The 21,609-nt window shown below is 44.5% G+C and overlaps 1 protein-coding gene across 2 annotated transcripts in view; it reads right to left on the bottom strand.

Moving 5' to 3' along the window:
- sorcs3a (sortilin related VPS10 domain containing receptor 3a) overlaps window positions 1-21,609 on the bottom strand; it is a 179,942-nt gene that overhangs the window by 100,649 nt on the left and 57,684 nt on the right. For both annotated transcript variants that reach the window (XM_070925792.1, XM_070925801.1), the window contains one exon: window positions 5,393-5,460. In XM_070925792.1, coding sequence (XP_070781893.1) covers window positions 5,393-5,460 — 68 coding nt within the window. The remainder of the gene's footprint in view (window positions 1-5,392; window positions 5,461-21,609) is intronic.

Genomic DNA, 21,609 nt, shown 5'->3' with positions numbered 1-21,609 from the left:
AAAAAAAAAAAAAAAAGAAAAAAAGAAAAAGAAGCAGCGTTAGACTTGCCATTTGGGACGTCTCTCGCCGTGAAGTGATAAACATTCTCTCCAACTGCTCCTCTTCAAACCCCATCAGAGCTGTGATCTCAATTAGCCGGCAACAGAGAGACGAATCACTGACCGGAGCTGACATGAGACAGCCAGGTCTCTCAGCGACTGCCACAGTTGAGCTGATCCAAGAAAATGGCTGCTTCAAGAAATGCTGCGAGTTTGCCTTTCATCAACTTCCCCTTCCTTCAACTTCCTCTGCTTCTGACGTTCCTATCTCAAATGCTCCTCAAGTTGTGAAAACCAAGATTAATGCGATCATTTATGTCTGTTTGGTTTGTTTGTTTGTTTGTTTTTTTTTTTTTTTTTACATACACAACCCTGCATCCCTTCAGACACTGACATATTGGAAAGTCAAGCCTAGATGGACAGCTGCTCCCCTCTCACTGTAGGTTTGTGGGTGAGTGACAGGGCTGGGAGTGCTGCCAATAACGCTGATCTTCAAGCCCAGTGATGTCCCTGCTCTCACACCATGGATAAGTTACTTCACCTGATTACGTCTTCCCTACAGAGTTAAACTGTCATGGTGCATTTAACTCTGATGACAGTGCCAGGGTTTATGTGAGTCCAATCATCGCTTATTTGTGTGCAAAAATTAGCCGTGTAGCAGAGGGTAGCACTCAGACATCCTGTTGATATTGTTGGCTTTTAAATGTACCGCAAATCATTTATGTGAGGTACTCATTGGGTTGTTCACCATATGCTAGGACTTTCGGTGTTATCAGATGCTGGCTATTCCCTGACCTGGACTGAACTTCCATTCAATGTCCATTCATTTAGTACTTCTGTGCCTTGTGTAACTAGTTCAGGGGTCCACTATCATCAGGCCTCTCTGACCTATTGCATTAGTCCATTCTTCAAGAAACGTAGACAGGCACACTTTGACGTCTGGGAACGGCATTGGCAAATTAGCTTGTCCGTCTTTTAAATTCTTGGGAGTAGCAGGCTAACAGCGATGGTACCAGTGACAGCACAGTGGCACCCAGAATGACTCCACCCTCCTGTCACAGTCGGCCAGTTTTTAGCCTTAGTTCGGGTAGGGCACGGAACTCTCCCTTGCATTAGCTGATTGGCGCTAGCTGCTTCGTTCATGCTTCACACTTCCCGGCTCAGTCATCAGCTGCTTGGCTACCACCTGGCTAGTAAACGTTACACCTCACACTATTACTTTGCTGATACACTCATGTCAACCAGGCCCCCAGAAGTTGACCTGGGCTGTGAAGGGATTCCGGTTGCGTGGGGTATTTGCGTGGTAATATTTTTTTCGCATGCACAATCATTGGAAAAGAAGCACCTGTAAAAGGGTGAATACATTTGTTTAGAGTGTCACAAACCCCCTGAAATGACTCTTTTGTTATCAGAATTTGATCCATTTTGGTTCAATAACATTTGGAATGTCTGGAAGAGCTGTATGGTTAAATAACTGTATCCCATACATGTGTGCGGGGAGCCAACAGGAAGTCAACAGGAAGTCTCGGCATGCTTTCAACTGGCTCCGTGGTTGGTGGGCATGCTCTATGGGCCCAAAAAGAAGGGCCGAATTAGCAACTTTCATAGGACTGAGTGTGGTTGAACTGGGGTTGAACTCAACGTTTTGAGCATTATTGATATGACTTGGATCTGACGTTCATGTATGTTTATCAAAGGGAATTTGTTCTCCAAGCCATGAAAGGACAATTCCTTGACTTGAGTGTTTCTTACTGGACTGGGCTACATTCTGGGCAAAGCTGTCTTTTGTAATAGGTTGTTATTTAGCATCAGAAACCTATAAACCTACACAAACCTGATAAGGTACATACAATATTACATAGTTGTTGGCACACAAACATTAGCAATAAAAAGACACATTTCACTAGTGTGTTACTGGTGAAGGAGGCACCATATAACATGAGGGGGGGGCACCATGTCAGATGCCGAGAGTATGAAATAAGGCACTTGGTTTTGGATGAATGCATCGCGTGCTGAGAGAAACTCCACTTTCTCCTTGCTCAAGTTGACGCCAGCTCCATTCAGTTTGCATTATGACGGTTTTCACCTCTCCTGAAGGCTACATTGTGTCCTCTCTCTGCCATCTGTGGTGGTTGTGACGGGGGAGGGGTATGTCTGGGGGTGTTTATGCAACAGAGACTATAGGGATCATCAAAGTGAAGTTGTATAATAGGACGAACATGGGAGAAAAGGTAACCAGAGTTTCAAAGGACAGGCAGCGCAGATCATTTTGAAATGGCGAGATTAGAGACTTATCACGAAAACAATTGTTTAATAATTTAAAGGAGTATATCCAGACTATTTTACGATCCATAGTGTCTGCAGCTTAAGCGGCTGTGTTCTGTCTTACCGCGGAATATCAGGGGACTGCATTTTCTTTGCACTTATTCAAACACCAAAACACTGCTCTGTTTTTGCCTCGGGGTCCAAATTACACAGTCGCTGTCTAAATGTCAAAAAATGGCTAGCAGTCACTTTGGCACCACTTATCATTGTCAAACCACTACTTCAAGCTGGGCAGAGTAAGCAAGCTTGAGAAGTGCAAATGTTTTGTGCTTTAAAGGACTGTCATCTCTAAAATCTCAAAGGGGGGGGGAATCATACAGATGGAATACGGTTCCTTTCTCTTTAGTCAAATAGAGCTGCTGGGGTTTGGACCAGTAATTGCATACTCAAGTGCAGAACTGCATCACTGGAGAGGGGTGCTAGCCAAAAAGCAAATTTGAGCGGAATCAAGAAGAGACGGGATTGAATGTCCTTGAGTAGTAAACAAACAAGTTGCTCTTACTCTGTTTTTCTCTGCATCTGTCTCCCAGTTTCCTCACCAAACTGCTCTGGTCCCCAGTCTTCCTCCCTTCCATATTCCTTTTCCCATGCGGGCTTTTGACGACTTCCAGGGCACCCAGTGAGCATATTACCCCACAATGAATTGAAATGCTGTTGACTGTTCGCTAACCCCCCCCCCCCCCCCATCAAGCTTTTCATTCTTGGCTCATAATGCAGTTCACAGTCATAACAGTGGCAGATTTACCTCTAGAAATACTCAATCATGTTCTAAAACAATGAGTCTATGTATCCAAACATACATTTGGTTTTAACATTAAATGAGTATTGGCATTTTGGATATATGATTGTGCGTTTGGCAAATATAATGCTATATATGTAACGTTGGGTGGGGTTGCCGGAGCGTAAAACTCCCCCAAACACAATAAAAGAACAGGACAGAGCTGCTAATATTAGCCTAAACTGATAGCATCCAGAACTCTGTCATTTTCCCAACCAACTTTAGATGAAACCACGGCCACTTCCATATGACAAAAGCTTAGACGGCTGCGTTCCCATGGTGACACGCAGGTTCCTGTGAAACAAACCAAGCCACAGTAGCTTGGAAAATAGCACGGTGGCAGCATGGTAGGGATAGTCTATAACTATTCCTTTGGACTGGCAGGGAGGTTTAAACTCAAATCAAAAACAACGACTTTGACTTTGGTTTTGGAAAGGCTAGGAGAAAAACAAAATTAACCAGCGTCTAAAATCTTTTAATGCTCAGATGGAGCATTGGAGCCACATTGATTGAGACGTTATGAATAAAGTCGAAACATGTTGAGAAAAGGTCTTAATATTACAAGGCTAACATCGTTATTTCCAGAAAGTCATAATATTGCTCGAACAAAGTCGTGGTTTTACCAGAAAAAAAAAAAAAAAAAAAGATTTGAACACTCTGTCGTTGTCAATGATGAGATGAGAGCGTCTGTCTGTACGTGCCAAGAAGAAGCCGACCTCATTATCAGAGAAAATGGAACCAGCTCCACGATGTGCGAGTCAATGTGAAGCAGCAGCCGGAGTACAGGGGGGGGGGGGGGGGGCACCTTGTGTTCTCCACACAGCTGAGACCAGAGTTCAGCCATGGCATCTGAAAGGGATTAAGGCTCGGTGGGCAGCCAGAATCTACCTGTCCTGCAGTCTGCAGTGCATTGTGTTGTGGCTCGGCGCTCTGCTGATATGGCAGTATCCCTTTCAGGCCGTCTGACAGACACGTTTAGCCCGTTTGAGACTCTGTCTCTGGATGACACTGATGAGGCATTAATCTCGACCTTTGTGCGGCTCACTGTCCACACAAATGTTAACTTCGGCGGCCTCCCTGAAGCATCCTGGAGTCAGACAGTCCCCAACAACGTCACACTGCAGGCAATTCAAAATGAACCCTAAAAGCATAACGTGACTTGATAATTTCTATAATTGCTTTTCTCTTGAAAAATGAGGACTTTGCTTCAAAGCCCTGGAGAAAAACACATTTTGTTCCCACTTTTTGATTAGTTTGTGGGAACTAATTACTATATATTTTTTCCTCTCGCTCCCTAATTTCTTCTCGAAATATTGTGATTATTTTTTTTCTCAAAACATGTCGTTTCCAACAATGTCCAAAACCAGAGAAAATTCGTAATTTTGCGACGACCCCGCCTCTTTTGGCTGCTGGGCTGCCTGCTTGTCTGTGCATGTCCAGCGGGTGCGGTCGATCATCAGCTATTGGGAACACCTGGTTTGCTGCTGACTTCTTTTGGTTCGTTTCAGTGTTTTGTGTGACTTGTTTTTTTTTTTAACTCCTTGTGTTACCTTCCCTTATTTTGTCACGGCCTTTGAGCTGGTCGCGACAAAAGGTAACAGTGTGTTTCATTTGGTTGCCTGTCTAGTTGCTGTAACTTCACCTGGCGTCATCCTTAAACTCCTAAAAGCTCGAATAAATAACTATGTGTTTACACATTCCATCCAGATTTGGAAATGGGTTACATGCAGTTTCAACTCATCAGGGATGTGTTACCCATCCTTTTTGCTAGTGTATTTTTATTCTTTACAAGCACTCTTGTTGTGTGTGTGTGTGTGTGTGTGTGTGTTTGTGTTTATTTTATTCTCAGGAGGGTACATCAGTTAATACACCAGAACAAGAGCATGGCAAACAGCATCCTCCACCCTGAGTGCCCTGTCTGACCGTGCATAACACCAGAACATACTGTTCACAGCACCGGGGGGTGAGGAAAGGACACGGATTAATCGCAAACAGGTGGGAACAGACAGACTGATGGCTCAAGGATGTACAAGAAAATGAATGAGTGGGGAAGCCCGAGCATTTGTTTTAAGGGTTCACTACAGTGGGAATAAAATGTATTAAACAGACTAATCAATTAGCTGAAACATCAAGCCAATCACAGCATCAGTGTACACCAGCTAATTCTACCCCTTAGCACTCATTTTCAAAGGCATCTACTTAAATACCTAAATTCAACATTTTATGAGTAGGAATCTTCATCGTACTCACCTCCAAAGGGTGCTCTCAGTGACGCTGCCAATGTGAAAGTCATACAGCTTGGTTAGGATCAGGATCACCTGCAAAGAGAGGGGATGAAACCGTTACAATCCTCGCGCAGGGCGGTCAACGTCAGCGGTGAAGTCTTCACAGCAGAGACACCAAAGAATATCACGCTCGTTCCTTTTCCCCTCATGACCCCGGCGTGTAATACCAGACTTGGTGAAGGAGCTCCAGCATCTCCAGGATCTAGTTCACAAGTGAGGGTAAGAGCAGCACGAGGGCTGGCTGTTGTTGCGGAGAGGACGCCGAGCCTGAAGTTCTTTCAGATTTCCAATTTTCCAACCTGCGCCTTTGGTCATGACAAATGAAAAAATGAGATGAGTGGCCCAAATTGTGGGCTGGGCTCAGCCTCGAAGCTGCAGTTTAGTTGGGGGAAATGGGTTTATTTGCTTATTAGGTGAGAGTTAGGTGAGAGGGTTGACACCACTCACATTTCTGTACATTAAATACGAGGCCGCAACCAGCAATCGGTTAGCTTAGCTTAGCGCAAAGAGTAGGAAAACAGATAAACAACTAGCCTGGCTTTGTCCCAAAAAAAAAGTCCCTCCTACGTGCACCTCTCAATCTTACTTTTTAATATGTTATATAGGTTTAATCCATTCAAAAGTGACCTCCTGAAGTCTTGTTGTCACCCTGAGGTGAAATGTATATATGTTGCAATCCCATAAGACCCAACAATTTATCAGCAACTTTCTGACGCAGTTCTGTTGTCTGTATCTCAAACAAATAAAGTACTTCTTGTTCTCTTGATACTGTATCACTGATTGTGTTAACAGTAAATTGAATTGAAGCACTACAAGGTTCAATAGTTTTAAGCGCGTCGGTAGGTGGTGCGTTGCATAATTAGCACTGAGCACGCCACTTTGAAGTGTAGTTTTTTTTTTCTCTTGATGGAGCGCGCTGCCATCCTCGGCCCTGTAGAAAAGCCTGATCCAACAGTCTCTGTGTTCGCAGCTTTGGTCTCTGCTCTTTTTTTTCTTTTCTTTTTTGGAGAGATAATCAGCAGGCGGGGCACTTTGATAAGCGCTGTGCAAGTCCTCAGAGCGAACCGCAAGACATGAAGGGCCTAGATGAGTGGTCGGCTGTGATACTCCACTCACACAGCGGAGGATCACAACTCTGTTGCACAGAGAGACAGCTGGGGGTGTAAAGTTGCGCGAGAGATGAGAGGTAATACACTTAACTGGGGGGGTAAAAAAAAACAAAAAAAACCCACTATTTATTACACTTAACCATCTGGTAGCATCCATGACAGATATTCACCTCTGGGTTGCAGAATGCAGTCAGAGGTGTGTGGAAAAAAAATCAGTCGAGCAAATGTGAAAACACAGGAAAGTGTGCGCTCACAATAATTTAGCATTTCACTTGACCTGACCTCAGCGGGGGGGGGGGTCCTTTTACAAAATAGAAGCTATTTTCTTCCATCCATGTTTTGTTTGCTGTACTGTTTTCCTTCCTGACTAAATGACTGCTGCTCTTCCTCATTAGCGACCCGCAACCTGACAAGCTCGACTTGAGTCACTTGCTGCGGGGGGGGGGGCAGGAGGTGTGGCCTCCGCTCTTCTGACAGGCATCAGCGATCAGGGCTAGATGAGAAGAAACTGAATCTCTGCACAGATTGGAAAAGAACCAGCCTCCACCGGCATCCTCCACCTCCCCAGGGCTCGTGTCCTCTAGAAGCTCCGAGGCCCGCAGACTTCCAGGACCTTTCCACCTCTGGCTGAACCTCACTATACCCACAAGCCCTTTTAAACAAGCCAGACGCTCACCAGGGACCCTTGGATGTTTCTTGTGCCACTTGCCCAAGGGATCCTCCTACTAAGACTGTGAACATATGGTTGAGGCCAAGCAAGATTGCAATGCCAGGGAGAGGGCAACGTCGGATAAGACGAAAATGGATTCTTGCCACGCGGCGGCACCACAAAATCTGGATCTATGTGTGCATGTTGTTGTGTGTACGTGGGTGCATATTTGTTGGAAGTGCATATGTGCATGTCGTGCCACTGTAGAAATGAGGGTGTCTCAGAGACTCTGTGTGTGTGTGTGTGTGTGTGTGTGTGTGTGCTCCTACGGGCTTTGTGCTGGCAGAGATGTGTGGTCTCGGCTGCTTGGGGGGGTGACACACACACACACACACACACAGACACGAGTCGTCTCTTTGAAATTCACATTGAACAACCAGGACACCAGCCGAAAAAACAGAGAAACTACTACTGTCCCCTCAAATGCGCCTTTGAAGAAAGTCTTCACATACGTCTCAAAAATATCTTTTTTTCCTTTTAAAGCCCTCTTTAAAGAATATTTAATGCATTAAGCCACAGACCTGAATGAAAAAGGCATGGGGGTTTCAAGGGATGCCGGGCAGATGCTCTTGCTGTTTATTTACATGCTCGCTCGCAAGCGTTCGCGGTCTTTGTGCAGCGGGAGGACAAAACTGCAGCACGCTTATAAAAGGGAAAAAAAAGTTTGACAGGGCGTCTGTATTTCAAGTACACTCTCCCCCTCTGAATCCCCGGTTGACTTGCAATTATTGAATCAAAATGTCAGTCACATTGCACTTGCATTAGCCCTGTTGCCTCAGCAATTAACCAACTGGGGTGAAAACATATTATTAGCATAACTAAATGTCTCCTTGTCCTCGACGATCAAGACACAATTTTGAATATTGGTTCACCTCATAATGTGCTAATGATAGCGCTAATGACTTTTTCTGAGAAAAAATGTTTAACACCTCTTTCTTTTCTTTTTCATTTTTTTTTTGCAGAGCGATAGTTTAATTATGATCTTGACCTGAAGAGTTTTCGCCTTCCGATGTCAGGCAGCGGTACGAGTCAGCATGGCGAGGCCGTCGAATAAAATGCCGCTTTCCGCCAATAGCAGCGGGTGCATGTGTCAGTTTGTGGTGAATGGAGTAATGCAAACACCAAACGCGGCATTGGCAGCCGCGTTTGGTGTTGACATGAAGAGACGTTCCGTTTTGTGATTCACCGAAAACCTCTCCAAAGCAAAAATTGCAATGCAGTGAAACCAAAAACAGCATAAAATGAATCAGATTGACAGAAGTTTCCCCTGCGCGGCATTCACTCCACTCAAAGGCCCTGGTGCGTGCACCTTCTCGACTGCAACCTCTCAGACGCTTCACTCCACGCCTCAGACGATGTCGCGGAGACGTCCGCTTTGTGCGCTCGCTTCTTGCACAAAAGATCTCCCCGTGCCTTTGATTGCAAAATGTCGTTGCCCCTTCGGTATTGGCAGTCTGGCACACAACGTGAAAACAAGCTTTCTTAGCAGTCGGCAAACACGTCAGGATAGGCGACACCAAAATGGCAGCTGCAGCTGATCATTATCTAGAAGTGATTAAGCCTCTCAGTAACATGTCAACAGCGGAGCAATTACTTTGTCAATTGGCGAGAGCTGTTTATGAGGCACATTGTCAACTGGTGGCGACAGAGTTGACAACAAGGCGAGGCTGAAAAACAGTCCTTTCACCCAATTTGGCACGTCGTGAGGGAAAACGAAGCTATTGACTTAATGGTAAGTGGATAAATACACGGGGAGATGTTTTGGAATAATTGCATGGATCATAAATGGAGACAAATAGTGAGCTGGAATAAAGTGCAGCGAGGGGGGGGGGCAACAATAGAGAGTATCTGACATGCAGGACTCAACTGTCATCTGTTGCCTTTGTTTTGTGGCTAGCAACAAAGAGCGCCGGGCTGTAAGGATCCCTCCGTTCACCATTTTGATCAAAGGGTTGGCGCGACTGTGCTGTACAGCATAATACAACAGCGTAACAGCGGATGACCATTAGTCCTGAGAGATTAAAGCTGCACTAATCAATGCTTTTCATGCTTGTAGTTGACACACTTTTCTTTCTGGCCTCTTTTTCAGCCATTGTTCGGCTATTCCAGCCCACTCGCTCCAAACATGGCAACACGAAGCAGTTAGCGGCTCGCTGGTCGAGAGAGCCGAACACCAAGCAAGCCAAAGAGCCAGATCTTCTTCTTTCTCTTTTTTTTTTCCTCAAAAGTTGATGGAGACAAAAACAGAGCTTAAAGGAGAGTGAATATTAAGACTTTCATTGGTCAGGTGGCCAGAAAATTGACCCCCAAAAGAGCGCTAATGTTGTTCTGCGTCGTTGGCGGGAGCAAATAGCTAATTGCTTGCTAAGATGTGTACCATAACTTCCTTTGAAAGGTCTGCCGCCCCAAAAGTCCCCAATAAAGACCCCAATAAATGCTACTTTAGAATCTGAGCAATCAGTGTTCACATAATGGCGAACATACAGCCCTGCGGTGAGCGAATGGAACAACCTTTAGTAGCCTGACCGCTAACGTTGAAATTGATGCGCGCTAATCGCGGTTCCTGGCGAATTGGATTACAGCAGTTTTGTAAAACAAATTGTACGTAATGACAGACGAACGCATGACAAAGTCATTTCCCGCATCATCGTGTCAAGCTAAGAAGGAACAAGTAGGTAGAAATGCTACAAACAGTGGAAACTAGTTATTGTTTAGAAGACAACAAAGGATTGCCATTGGTTAAATGCTACTGTCATGTTAAGGGAATCCTTGTGAATCTTCTATATTAACCATATCTACTGAAGACATGAAGGATTATGACGAATAACATAGAAAAAAAATTAAATCAGGGAAGGACTGACACAGGAGGAAAGGGTATATGCTCATGGGCCCCTGGGTGATTCGTCCCATTTGACTCTCCGATTCTTTTAATCACCAAACTCTTGTGCTTCAACCGTGAGAATGCTCCAATATTCAACCACTACTCATTTTGTGCGTCACGGTCAGAGCGCCTCGAGCCGTCACGGCATGGCTCGTGGTGTCCCACAAACACTGGGATGTCGAGCCCCCTTAAATAATGTGCCGAATTCTGAGCCGAAGAAAAGGCTTGCACCTGGAGAGCTGGGGCTGGCTGCTGAAATGCCTCTACGCTATATGTTTCCTTTCATGCTGTGCAGTTAAGGGCGATATATATATATATATATATATATATATATATATATATATATATATATATATACCTCCTCTTCAACTCACAGCAAAGAAAGAAAGAAAAGAAAAAAAAAAAACCCAAGGCTCCGGCTAAAGCTCACCACTCTGAATGTTGTGATTAACTTGTCGGCATTATGCGCCAATTAAATCAACGTTAACACTTCCGAGGTGAGGGCCGCCGGTGGATGAAAGGGAGGGAACCAAGACGTGAAAGGGGTTGTGTTTGCGTGTGTGAATGCGGCCCGCCGGGGTAATGCCGCGGCCGCTGGCATGTCGCAGTCCCATCAAGGCCACGCCAGGGAGAAGACTGCAGCACCGTGCCCCTCCTGGACATCACTCGCTCGGCTTCCTTGCAGCCTCCCTCCTTCTCTCTCTCTCTGTTTTCTGCTCTCTCACGCTTTGCTGTCTCCCTCCCTCTGTATCTGAATCACTTCCTACCTGCCTTCCCTGGAGTGAAGTCCTCTCTCATTTACTGCATCCGTCATGTGTCTGTCTTTCCCTTGTTACTTCCCTTGCATCTCACCCCGCCATTACCTTACCGACTCTGAGTATTCCACCCAACTAAAGCCACTTTATCTCTGTTTATCTGGGCTTGTCTTTTCCCAATTCCCCTTGTGCTGGTCTCCCTGAGTTTTTCTTAGTCTTCTTGCTTACCTCTTATCTTTATATTCTGAGTTGTTTCTCATATTCCCCTCCCCAACCTCTGCTCCTCACCTTCACTCTGTCCTTTTTCCTCTAGTTATCTCTTCCTAATGCTCCTTCCTGTCTCCCTTCTACTTTTACTTGTCTGCCTTGTTTTGTTTCCTTCTCCTGTCTTCCACCACCGCTGTCTGTTTTGGCCTATTAAGGGAGAAAGGCATAGACTTTGAGTTGTACACTGACAGATTTCCTAATTGAAATCATCTTTTGAACGCAGCGCCTGCTGAACTACAATGAGGAATGGAGTTAGTGTGCTACTTAAAGGAACCCTCCAGCTTTCCTTTTCGAAAAAAGGGCCTAATATTACTCATTTGAATCGAGGGTCTAAGGACAGAGGGCGTTGTATGCTGTACTGATTGTAAAGCCCCTTGAGGCAAATTGTGATTTGTGATTATTGGGTATGTTAGCATGTGAAGCGTTAGCCGACCCATGAGTTCTGAGTACTCATGTGATTATGCAGTAATGACTACCGAGTACTCGTGGGTCGGCACGTCAACATGTTGACCGGCTGGTGTGATGCCATCAAGAGGTGGTCTCTACTTTCATTTTTCTTTTTGACTCTGTCTCATCTGTATTCATCTGCATCGTTCAACAACAAGGCAATTCAGATGCTTTACATATACGCAAGGGCACTAAGGCAAGGTGTAGAACATAAAGAGTGCAATACTGCATCGTCAGGGCCCGCCTTTAAATCCAGGAAGTGTGCCGTCACCCCAGACTGACCGCCATCCAGCCTTTGATGTGATTCTTAACCACGATGTACGGTGCAGCACCAAATATTAAGAATTATATATTAATAATCATATCAGCAGTTAATTCAAATCCAATCTTTAAAATCTAAGCTTTTTTTTTTTTTTTTTAAATTAACATAAGAATCAAATGACTTTATGTAATTGTGGAAGTGGTCGCTCTCAGTGACAGCCCGCAGAGAACCACGCCAGAGAAATAGAACCCAAGTCTGCTTGTCAACCTCCTCTCCAGCCACAGGAGGGGGGGCACATTTGCCGTAACAACTTTTTCGAGGCGGTAATATATCAGTGTTGTCTTTTCTGCTTCCCCTGAGTGCTGCAGAAGGTCAGTTAATGCAGCTTTAATATCCGTCCCTGCGTTGTTTTTAGTGTTTAAAGATCACCTCCAGACATGATTGACTCAAATTCAACACGGGGAAACTTTCCCCCGTCAGCAGGTGGGTGAATCCAAGTGAGGTCACAATAAGGAAAGCACTTTTTTTTTTTTAAAGAGATTCGTGGTGGAATCCTAAAAATGCTCACTTCAGGCTTTTGAAAAAAAAAAAAAAAAAAAAAAAAAAAAAAAAGCAACACTTTATCTCTCAACTAACGTCAGCTAACCCTTTGACAGATATAATTTGGGAGCAGAAGCTCTTCATTGGATTGCTTTGTCATTGACTGGTACAACATAAGTTCCTGCTTGAGCAGGTGACACGGCGTTCCAAAAAAAAAAAAAGAGAGCTGGAGGATCAATATGGTGCAACAAGGTGAGGGAAAGGTCAATTGATAAACCAATCAAGTGGCCTGAGTGGCAGGAATGAGATTGCGAGCGTATCTGCTTTATCACCCCAGCTGGACTTATAGACCGTGGGAGGAATAACCTTTCCAGCACGCTGAGATAAACGTGTCACATTATGCTCTGCATCCCACCCCCCAAAAAAAAAAAAAGTTTCAGGTTCTTCCATTTCACACAAGCACACTATATCCTACCTCAGCTTCAAAGGCTTGAGATAGAAGCGTTACCATAACAACCGCTGTCTGTAAAGCAGCTGCAAAAGCTCGCAGGGGGCTCCAGCCATTCTGGATCCACAGTTTCTCAAAGTCTAGAGAAACCCGCTGCTATCTTCTTCATGCGGGGTTTATAATTTGTCCAAAAAAGTGAGGATATTCTGGCACGGGTGATATGAAAATGCTGAAACGTACCTAACCCTCAAAAGGGAATAGGAAAGTGATTTCTCTGACTTACATGTACATTGCTTTTTTTTTTTTTTTTTGCTTGCAATGCCATGAGCAGGCTGCCCAAGTGCAAAAGCACGATACTGAGCTGCTAGGTGTTACCACTTTTGCTGCCATTTTGAATGATAGCTGTATGGGCTGATGGATGATTCATCTAAAAAAAGAAAGAAAAGAAAGGAAGAACAGCAACGGATTCTTCAGATTTGAATCTGTATTTTCGAGTCATTCTTGGCGTTCGTTTCATCCTCTTTGGAGTGCACCCCAGAATGTTCCCCGCACGCAGCCTGCTCCACGGCGCGCCGCGAGACGCCAGCCTCGTTTCACACCACCTAATTAGGCTTAACTAGCTCTAAAAATATTTGCCGATTCAAAAGGAAATCGGAATTGTCCTAAACAAACAAAAGGGGGAAAATGCTTCTCTTCCAAGTCTTTGGACTCCCAACGTTTGCATGGGCTATTTTAGGCATTTCAAGAGCATGCAGGACACCAGCCACTGAGATCTCCTATTTGTCCTGTTTTGTTTTGTTTTTTTGTTTGTTTTGGTTTTTTTTTTTCTTTCCCATGGTGCATCTGTCTCTCAGGCCAGCTCTTGAGGAAGTCAAGCGAAGCAAACACTATCTGGCTGGCCGTGGAGCCTGCACTGGGGGGTTAGAGCTTATCACAGTGCAAGCACAGTCGCAATAAAAACAAAGGCTGCCTGACTTTTACCCCCATCATACTGTATAGCGCAGAGGCAGACAGAGAAGAGCGGAAGAGGTGGACTTTCATTGACACACAGACTCAGACTAGCCAGACATCACAGCGAAACAAAAAAAAAGACATCCCACAATCCCCTTGGGCTTGGACTGATTATGGAAGAGAAGCTATGATAATGTGTCTTTGACAATGAAACAAAAGAGTAGCAAAGCAAGTCCAGTTCTTCTTCTTTGTTCTACCGCATCAGACTTTTCACATCTTAATCATGAAATACATGGAGGGTTAATTCAGCGGGATCCCACAGTGACAATCTGGGAGACGTTCAAAGGATTTCCATTTCTCGGAGGGAACTATTTTTATAAGAATGCAGCCCTGCGTGATCACTAATTAGAGGACGGGGCAGTGGCTGTTGTGTACGTAGGAAGCAAAGCTGGTAAAAAAAATGGACTGCGGCAAGGGAAGAGCCCAGAATGATGCTCAATACAGCCTGTAAATATGATACAGCGGCGTCGTTTATTGAATGCTACGACATGTTCTGCAGGAAAAAAAGTGTAATGATTCAAGGAGGTTACGGTTCGAAGCGGCCAGGACGGATCGCCATGTGTGATGCGTGAGTCCTGAGGCGAGTCCAGACCCTGCGGACCTGTGCGCGCACGTTATGCTTTGTATATTATATTTGTATAATTACTGTGTCATATTGTACAGGTGTGCGGTCACGTCTGCGCTGCGAGTTAAATCCAAAACCAGGTGCGATCAAATGTGGTGCCAAAACTAAGAGCGAAGGGATTCAAGACATGGCAAGAAATGGCAACAAAATATTAGCTTTTTCTTTTTTTTTTTTTTTTAAAGAAATAAGTTATTTTTGCCCTTTTGCTTGGTGGCGGCAGTGTAGAGAGACAAAGGAAACATGTGGAGAGAGAGAGAGATGGGCATGGCATGCAAGGTCGAGGCCCTCGGCTGTATCGTTTTTACCTTATTTTATCGTACTTTGGGTATTTCATTCTATTTTATCCACTGTACTTTTATTTGCTGGATTTTGATTTGAATGATGGTGGGGATTTGTTGTTGATGATGATGATGATGATTGTTCATATTCTTCTCATTTAGCCATAACAAAGCATTTATGTTCCTACTGTCATTTTGAATGTAATCAATGCCAAAATATGCAAAAAAAAAAGGAAGATTCAGAGAGAAACACCCTGAATAAAGACGTGTAAGCGAGACACTCCCCTCATAATGCCAGCTGCCCCCCCCCGTGAGTCAGGCGACCCTCACCTTGCAGGTGACAGTGGCCTTTTTCATGTTTTTCACAAGTTCAGTGATTTCAATGCTGGTAGAGTTAACACTTCTGCAAAACGTCAAAGTTTGAATAAAATGCATGATTTGTCCTTGAAATTCTGCAGGGGATTGTTGAAAGTATTGGACCGGATTTTGTAATTATGTAATTTGTGTTTTCGGTGAGAAGTTTTTTCACTGACAGAAGCATTATGCACTTCTCACCAGAGGGAACCAGGTGGGCTGATGGTCCGTGGCTCTCCAGTGACAGACGTCCGACTGTGAAATGTGCAAGCCAGAAATATTCTGTTTTACCCATTTTTTTAAAAAAAAATTTGCCAAGAAAATGGTCCATTTTTTTTTTTGTTTGTTTTTTTTCCCTCAAGGTAGTGTGAAAAACAAATTTGCAAGTGGAAGGGGACATGAGGGACTAGCTTGTGTCAGCCCGGGGGAGTCGGAGTCAGGGTGGGGAGGTGTCACCAGCCGCAGCTGCTGTGGTTATGGTGAGATTTCTACCTTTTCTCATTGACTGAAGACGCGCTGTGTGCTGTTACCCCGATGACGGCTGCTGGCTTTGATTCTCGAAAAGCGCGAATTACCCTGACAGCTGAAGGTCTAAACACATCCTCGAGACACAAACTACTATTAATCTAATCAGAGTCGTCTTCCGCCTCAGCGAGTCTGAATATGCTTCTTCTTTTTCCCCTCCCCTCCCCCTCTCCCCCCATCTTACCATCATTTCTGATTAGAGGGACATATTGCTCTTTATTCAGCAAACGAGCGACAGGAATTAGTTGGAGTCTGTCATTTTCATCTTCACATTATTTCCTTCTTTTTTTTTTTTTTCACAATCTCTCTCTGAGCTCTGGTAATTTCCCCCACTCTGGTGTCAGCAGGAGCAGAGGGGGGGGAGAGAGGAGAAGCGAGGCAGAGAGGGCTTTAACTGCGGGCGCACCCGCGTGTCATTGTGAATCTTCTCAGAGGTGACACGACACGGAGGCAGCAGGACAGCTGATTAACACCAGGCTCTGTCTTAAAGTGTTATGGTTTTCACTAGCTCCTGTCTCTAGATGGTACATACTGATGGGGTGGTATTTGCAATTTGTTGTCCTTTCAGGGACATTATGTTATCCATCAGGCGCTTGATCCATTGGGCTCGCTGATGGCTCGGCAGCTGCTTACACTGACATCTGCTGTGACAATGCTGGGTTAGCAGGACAATGGAGTGTGGTGGCGATGCCCCCCCCCCGCCCCCCCCCGGCGCGCCTATCCATTACCATTACGCCTTCCACCTGACGGATCGACCGCATTCGGGGGAATCATTTGAGGCCAGGCTGTTTTGGGGTTGTTGTTTTTTTTTTTCTTTTCTTTTAACAGTGAAGAAACTTTGTGATCACGGGACAGATAAAAAAAACAAACTGCTTGCTTGTCACACTTTCTCAGCTTTCTGTATTCAGAGAGCCACAAGGCGAAGAGTCCTGATGATGTAATCAGAATCAGAATCGGAAACTATTTATTGCCAAGTAACATACATTACAAGGAATTTGCCGTGGTCTGATGGTGCTACATTTTGTTTTTTTAACATACAAGCATGTAAAAATATAAAGGTAAAAGAATAAGAGAAGATAAATAACCAACAGCGCAGTGATCAAGATCACATTTCGAAAGAAGTCGGCGAGATTAGATAAAGCCCCAAAAGAAACATCTGGTTGGAGAACGTGTAAAAGCAAAAGGGATATCTATAACTAATGGAAAAATGACACATGTAATAGCTAAATCAATGAGACTGAAAAACATGAATTGGCAGCTTCTAAGTGTTCTGTTTAATGATTATGTTTTGCAGACAGATATGAAGTGAACAAAAAAAAAAACCCAAAAACATTTTACTCGAGGAAAAAAAGCTCAGCCCGTTTCTGTGAGCTTGGCCCATCAAACTGCATAGCTCCATAGAAAGCACAAACTGTCACTGCGGTGAAGTTCCAGCGAGACAGCCGTGCTCTCCAGTTCCGCCCGACGCGCTCAGGACTGGAGCCCCAGAAAGCCTGCATGTCTCAACTCATCATCCAGTGCCATCGCGGGTCATGGGCAGCGTGCATCACTTTGTGCCAGCAACAGTAGCCCGGCAAACAAAACAGTTGGTGCCATGTGTTGCATGGCGTGATTCATTTTGACATGCCTAGCGTCCAGTGTCCTCACAGCCAAGGCATTTTAAGTGAGTCATTTCCGAGAGTCAGCTCAGACTCCTGAGTGAGGGGTCTTGGGCCGCGGGTCCCCAAACAAAACCCTGCACAAACACTGCGAGAGAAGCTAAAGGTTCTCTCATACTGCACGGATACAGGGATGATTCGCTACAGCATGTACTTATAATGAGACCTCTGAATTCTCAAACAAACACGATTATGCAATGACGGGCTTGAAGGAGACGTTATCGGTCACCAGAGCCGGCACAGAATGTTTGTGCACTTGCCTCTCTCTCTCTCTCCCCCAACGTGGCCACCTGTAATCATTGGCCGACTCACTGGAGGAACTATTCTCATCTATATGTCAGCTATAGGGGGCGCGGGATCCTCCATAGCTGTGCCACGCTGGTGTTTGAAGAACGCCTGTACTATCTGGTCCACATGTGAACCGAGTCTGATGCAGGTTTCTTGAAGTAACTGAATTGAACTTGACAGATTGATTTTAATGGCGAATTTACCACTATTCAAAATGTATTGTAGTGACTGTTCCTCACTGAATCTAAAAAAAAAAAATGTATCTAAAGTTATGAGCCCAGGGCGAAGTACGATTTCTGACACGTTGTGGCACCAAGGCACTAATAAAGTACCTCACCCGCCTCCGCGAGCTGTGTGTCACTGCAGCCACTGCTGCCGCCACAACTTCTGACCGCGTTGATGAGGAGGCCAACTCAAGCGCCAACCTACAATAACTGACTTCCTGTTGTCTTTCAAACGCCTGCGCGTGTTGGTGAACGAGGAGCAAATAATAAAGCGCTCTGGTAGAAAAGCACTGTGTTAAGTCCAGCGCCATTTCAAAATAAAGGTTCTCTTGCGTGAGACAGGCCGGTAAGAAGCCGACCTGCTGTGTGCCGTTCAGCACGGGGGGCCGATCACGCGGTGGCTGCCGTCGTTTTCTTTTTCACTTCACACCATGATGATTTGGCTCTACAATGCTAACAACCAAGCCAGTTAGTGGCATCACTGCTTAGCCTATGTAGCTTTTTGTCTCCTCACAATTGCATGTTACACTTTAGCCATCTAGCTGCACGCGAATCCTCGTCACGACGAACGTTAATCGCAGTAGCGGAGCTCAGACGTTTCTAGAAGCACCCAGGAGCAACGTGGTACTTAGACCCCGGGGTGCTCTATGGTCATGCCTGGCTAATGGAAGTAAAGCACAATTGAAAAATAACACTCATACAGTACTTATTATTATTATTATTATTATTAAGCACAAGGACATCACTGATTACCTGATCAGTAATCTGGCCAAAAAGAACAATTTGACCTCTCAGCAACACATTGAGATTTACAAAACTATTTAGCTCCACACACGAAACCACATTTTGGAATTTCTTCACAAGCCATCCGACTCCGATCGATTTTGCAAGCTGAGCAATCAATTAGCCTCAATGAACTTTAAAGGACTACGCTCCTTTCACAGTTTATGAACTTTTTCTTTTTTTCTTCTTCTTCTTTTTTTTTAATCATGCATGACATTGCCTGAACGAGTGCTACAAGTTCAGTCCTCACACAGAGGAATAATAAAAACTAAAAAAAAAGACATTTGAAACAGCCTTTACTTATCTAGCCAAGCTTCAGTGCAGCTGTGAGAGACTTTCCATAAACCAATTAGAGGAAGAAAAGGTCATACAGTAGCCTTGGAGAAAAAGAGATAAAAGCCTGATTGGATTGGTTCATGCTCTAATTTTGACCATCACACTTTTCACTAAGTTATTCAATCGAGCATTGAAGTAGAGCGAGGATGAGACTATATGCCCATTTCACTCCGTCTCCCGCTACATCTGCCGCTGATAACAAAAAAAAAAGGAAAAAAAGAAGAGCAAACTTATCAAAATGGATTGCAGGCGCCCAGATCGCTGCGTTCGAGTGTGCCCAAAAGATGGAAATTGATCACAATCTATAATGAAGTTTTGTAAGAATAACAACAACATGAGACACGAGTTGCTTATCGGCGAAAACAAGGGAAAAGGGGGAGTCGGCTGCACGAAGAAATATAAAAACTGGTGTAGTCAAATGTGTTTAACTACGAGGCTTATCTGATGCTTTTACAGTATTTCATTTTGCCTCAACCGTAATCGAACTCAATTCAAGTGTCGTTTCATCCACACCATATAGCCTGTCAGTTAGCACCCTCAAACGCACACTAGTGTGGCTGTTGTTCCTTTATCCTGGTTTTCATCATGTTTGGGGTGTGGAACGTGACAAACCTGGTTATTCATATCCCTGCATGGCTCCAACTTTATCCAGCTTACTGTTTATCTGTGCCAGAGTTTATTCCATTCCCCCACATCCCATAGTCTCTGTCATTTCTGCACTGAGCTGCAGGTGTTATCAGTACCTGACTCTCCCTCATGGATGCACTGACCACATTTTATGTGTGGGTTTACTAAAGATTGCAACGTGCACATTGGACGTCAGCGCGGCAGGCTTTTGAAAGTAGATCGCGCGCGCCCGGAAATTTAATAACAAAACAAAACAAAGAACGTGCTCCTCCTCGTTGCCCCTAACCCTAAAAACAGGCCTGGTGTTTGAAATGGGTGAAGCAGTGCCAGATATATCTGTTGAGCAGCAGATCAGATGCACTTAATCGTACCTTTAAAAACAACGGTTTGGGAAAACACACGTTTGCTTTCTCGCTGAGAGCTTGACGATGGGATAAACACCACTCTCGTGTCTGTGCATTCATTGTGGAGCTAGAGGACTGGAAGCAGGGGGAAACAGCTGGCCTGACCATCTGATTTTTGGTCACCAGCGGCCGGGCGCTGGAGAAAGCCAGGCAAGCTGTGTCGCTGTGCTTCCAGTCTTTAAGTTAAGCTGAGTTTATTTGCCCTGGCTACGTCGTTATGGCACAGACATGAGCGGTGATGACCGTAACACATTTAATTATGGTCAGAATCGGACAGCATACATATTGTATTTGCCTTTTAGAAAATGGAAAAACTACGGAACCCCAAAAGGGACACAGGTTTTTGACGAGCAGCAGATAGTTTGAAGCGCAAACCTAATAAATGTGTTCCGACTTTGTCCCACCACAGAAACCACCACCCAAAGCCAAATTTGAATGATTAAAAAAATTGCCATGTATGTAAAGTTGCACAAAGCCCTAGTGTTTGTATAGTGTTTGGGGGGGGGGGGGGTCATGCTCAGTATGGCTCCAGTGTGTCAGCGAGCCATGATTTCAGGCCAAAAAATCCTCAACTTTTTCACATATTTTCAGCGATTATTTTCTAACATGTACAATGTGATGTGAAGACAAATCCTCTGACGTCGCTTTACAACAGGCTTTAAACAAAATACCAACATGACGCGAGCTATTTTCTTCCGTTCAACATCAATCCTTTGTCTCGGGAAAAAAGCAAGCCCCAGCGTAAAGGACATTTGATTTCCTTCCATTGTTTGCTTAGCATATTCTTTAAATGGTAAATGGTGTATCCTTTTCATGTGGGTAACAATCAGTAAACTGCACAGTCCTTGAATCTGAGGAGCTTTCTTTGTTCTCGGTGCAAAAAAAAAAAAAAAAGCCCCCAAAAATCACTCTGCACCTCCTGATGTTGTGGAGGCCTAATCTACTTTGTTGCCTTGAATGCAGAAAGAAAGAAAATAAAGGATTTTCCATTGACGCAGAGAATTAGGACCATTAGGTCTCATTAAGAGACTCGATCAGAGCCTGCGAGTGTGCCTCTCTCGCTCCTCTTTCGGGGCTTGCTGGGGAGATGGCGAAGGCCTGGAGTGATCGTTACAAAGAGAAGCACATTTATTCTTTCTGTCAGCCACTGGGACACAGTGGATGCTGCCAATGAATGTCTGATATCTGAAGCCACTGAGATAGGGACACCCCCCCCCCCCACACACACACACACACACACACACGAAAAAGCACCTAGCAAATCATACTTGTGCTACTTCTGCTGCTGTTGTTGTTGCACCACAGGAGGAAAGAGATAGAGAGGGAGCTCAAGGAGAAAGAGGTGGGAACAGAGCATCTATTTGATCTTTTTTTTTCTTTCTTTTTTTTTCCAAATTGATCAGCATCACAGAAAGCCTTTTGAATGCAAAATAAGATGTATGGCTCCTGCATGTGGAGCCATTTTTATTCATGACTCTGAAAACACCAACAAAGCTTTATATTGCCTTTTTTTTTTTTTTTTTTTTTTTTTTTTTTTGGTTGTTGTTGTTGTATAAGCAAAGAGACCTGCATTTCTTTTTTGGCGTGCTCCTCTTTTGCACAGCGCTTAGTCTAAATGTTAAAAGTGGAGCTTCACCGTGTGGCACAGTAT

This window comes from Enoplosus armatus, chromosome 2 (genome assembly GCF_043641665.1).
Source record: "Enoplosus armatus isolate fEnoArm2 chromosome 2, fEnoArm2.hap1, whole genome shotgun sequence".
NCBI classification, from domain to species: domain Eukaryota; kingdom Metazoa; phylum Chordata; class Actinopteri; order Centrarchiformes; family Enoplosidae; genus Enoplosus; species Enoplosus armatus.
This window is presented reverse-complemented; position numbering and strand designations above follow the sequence as displayed.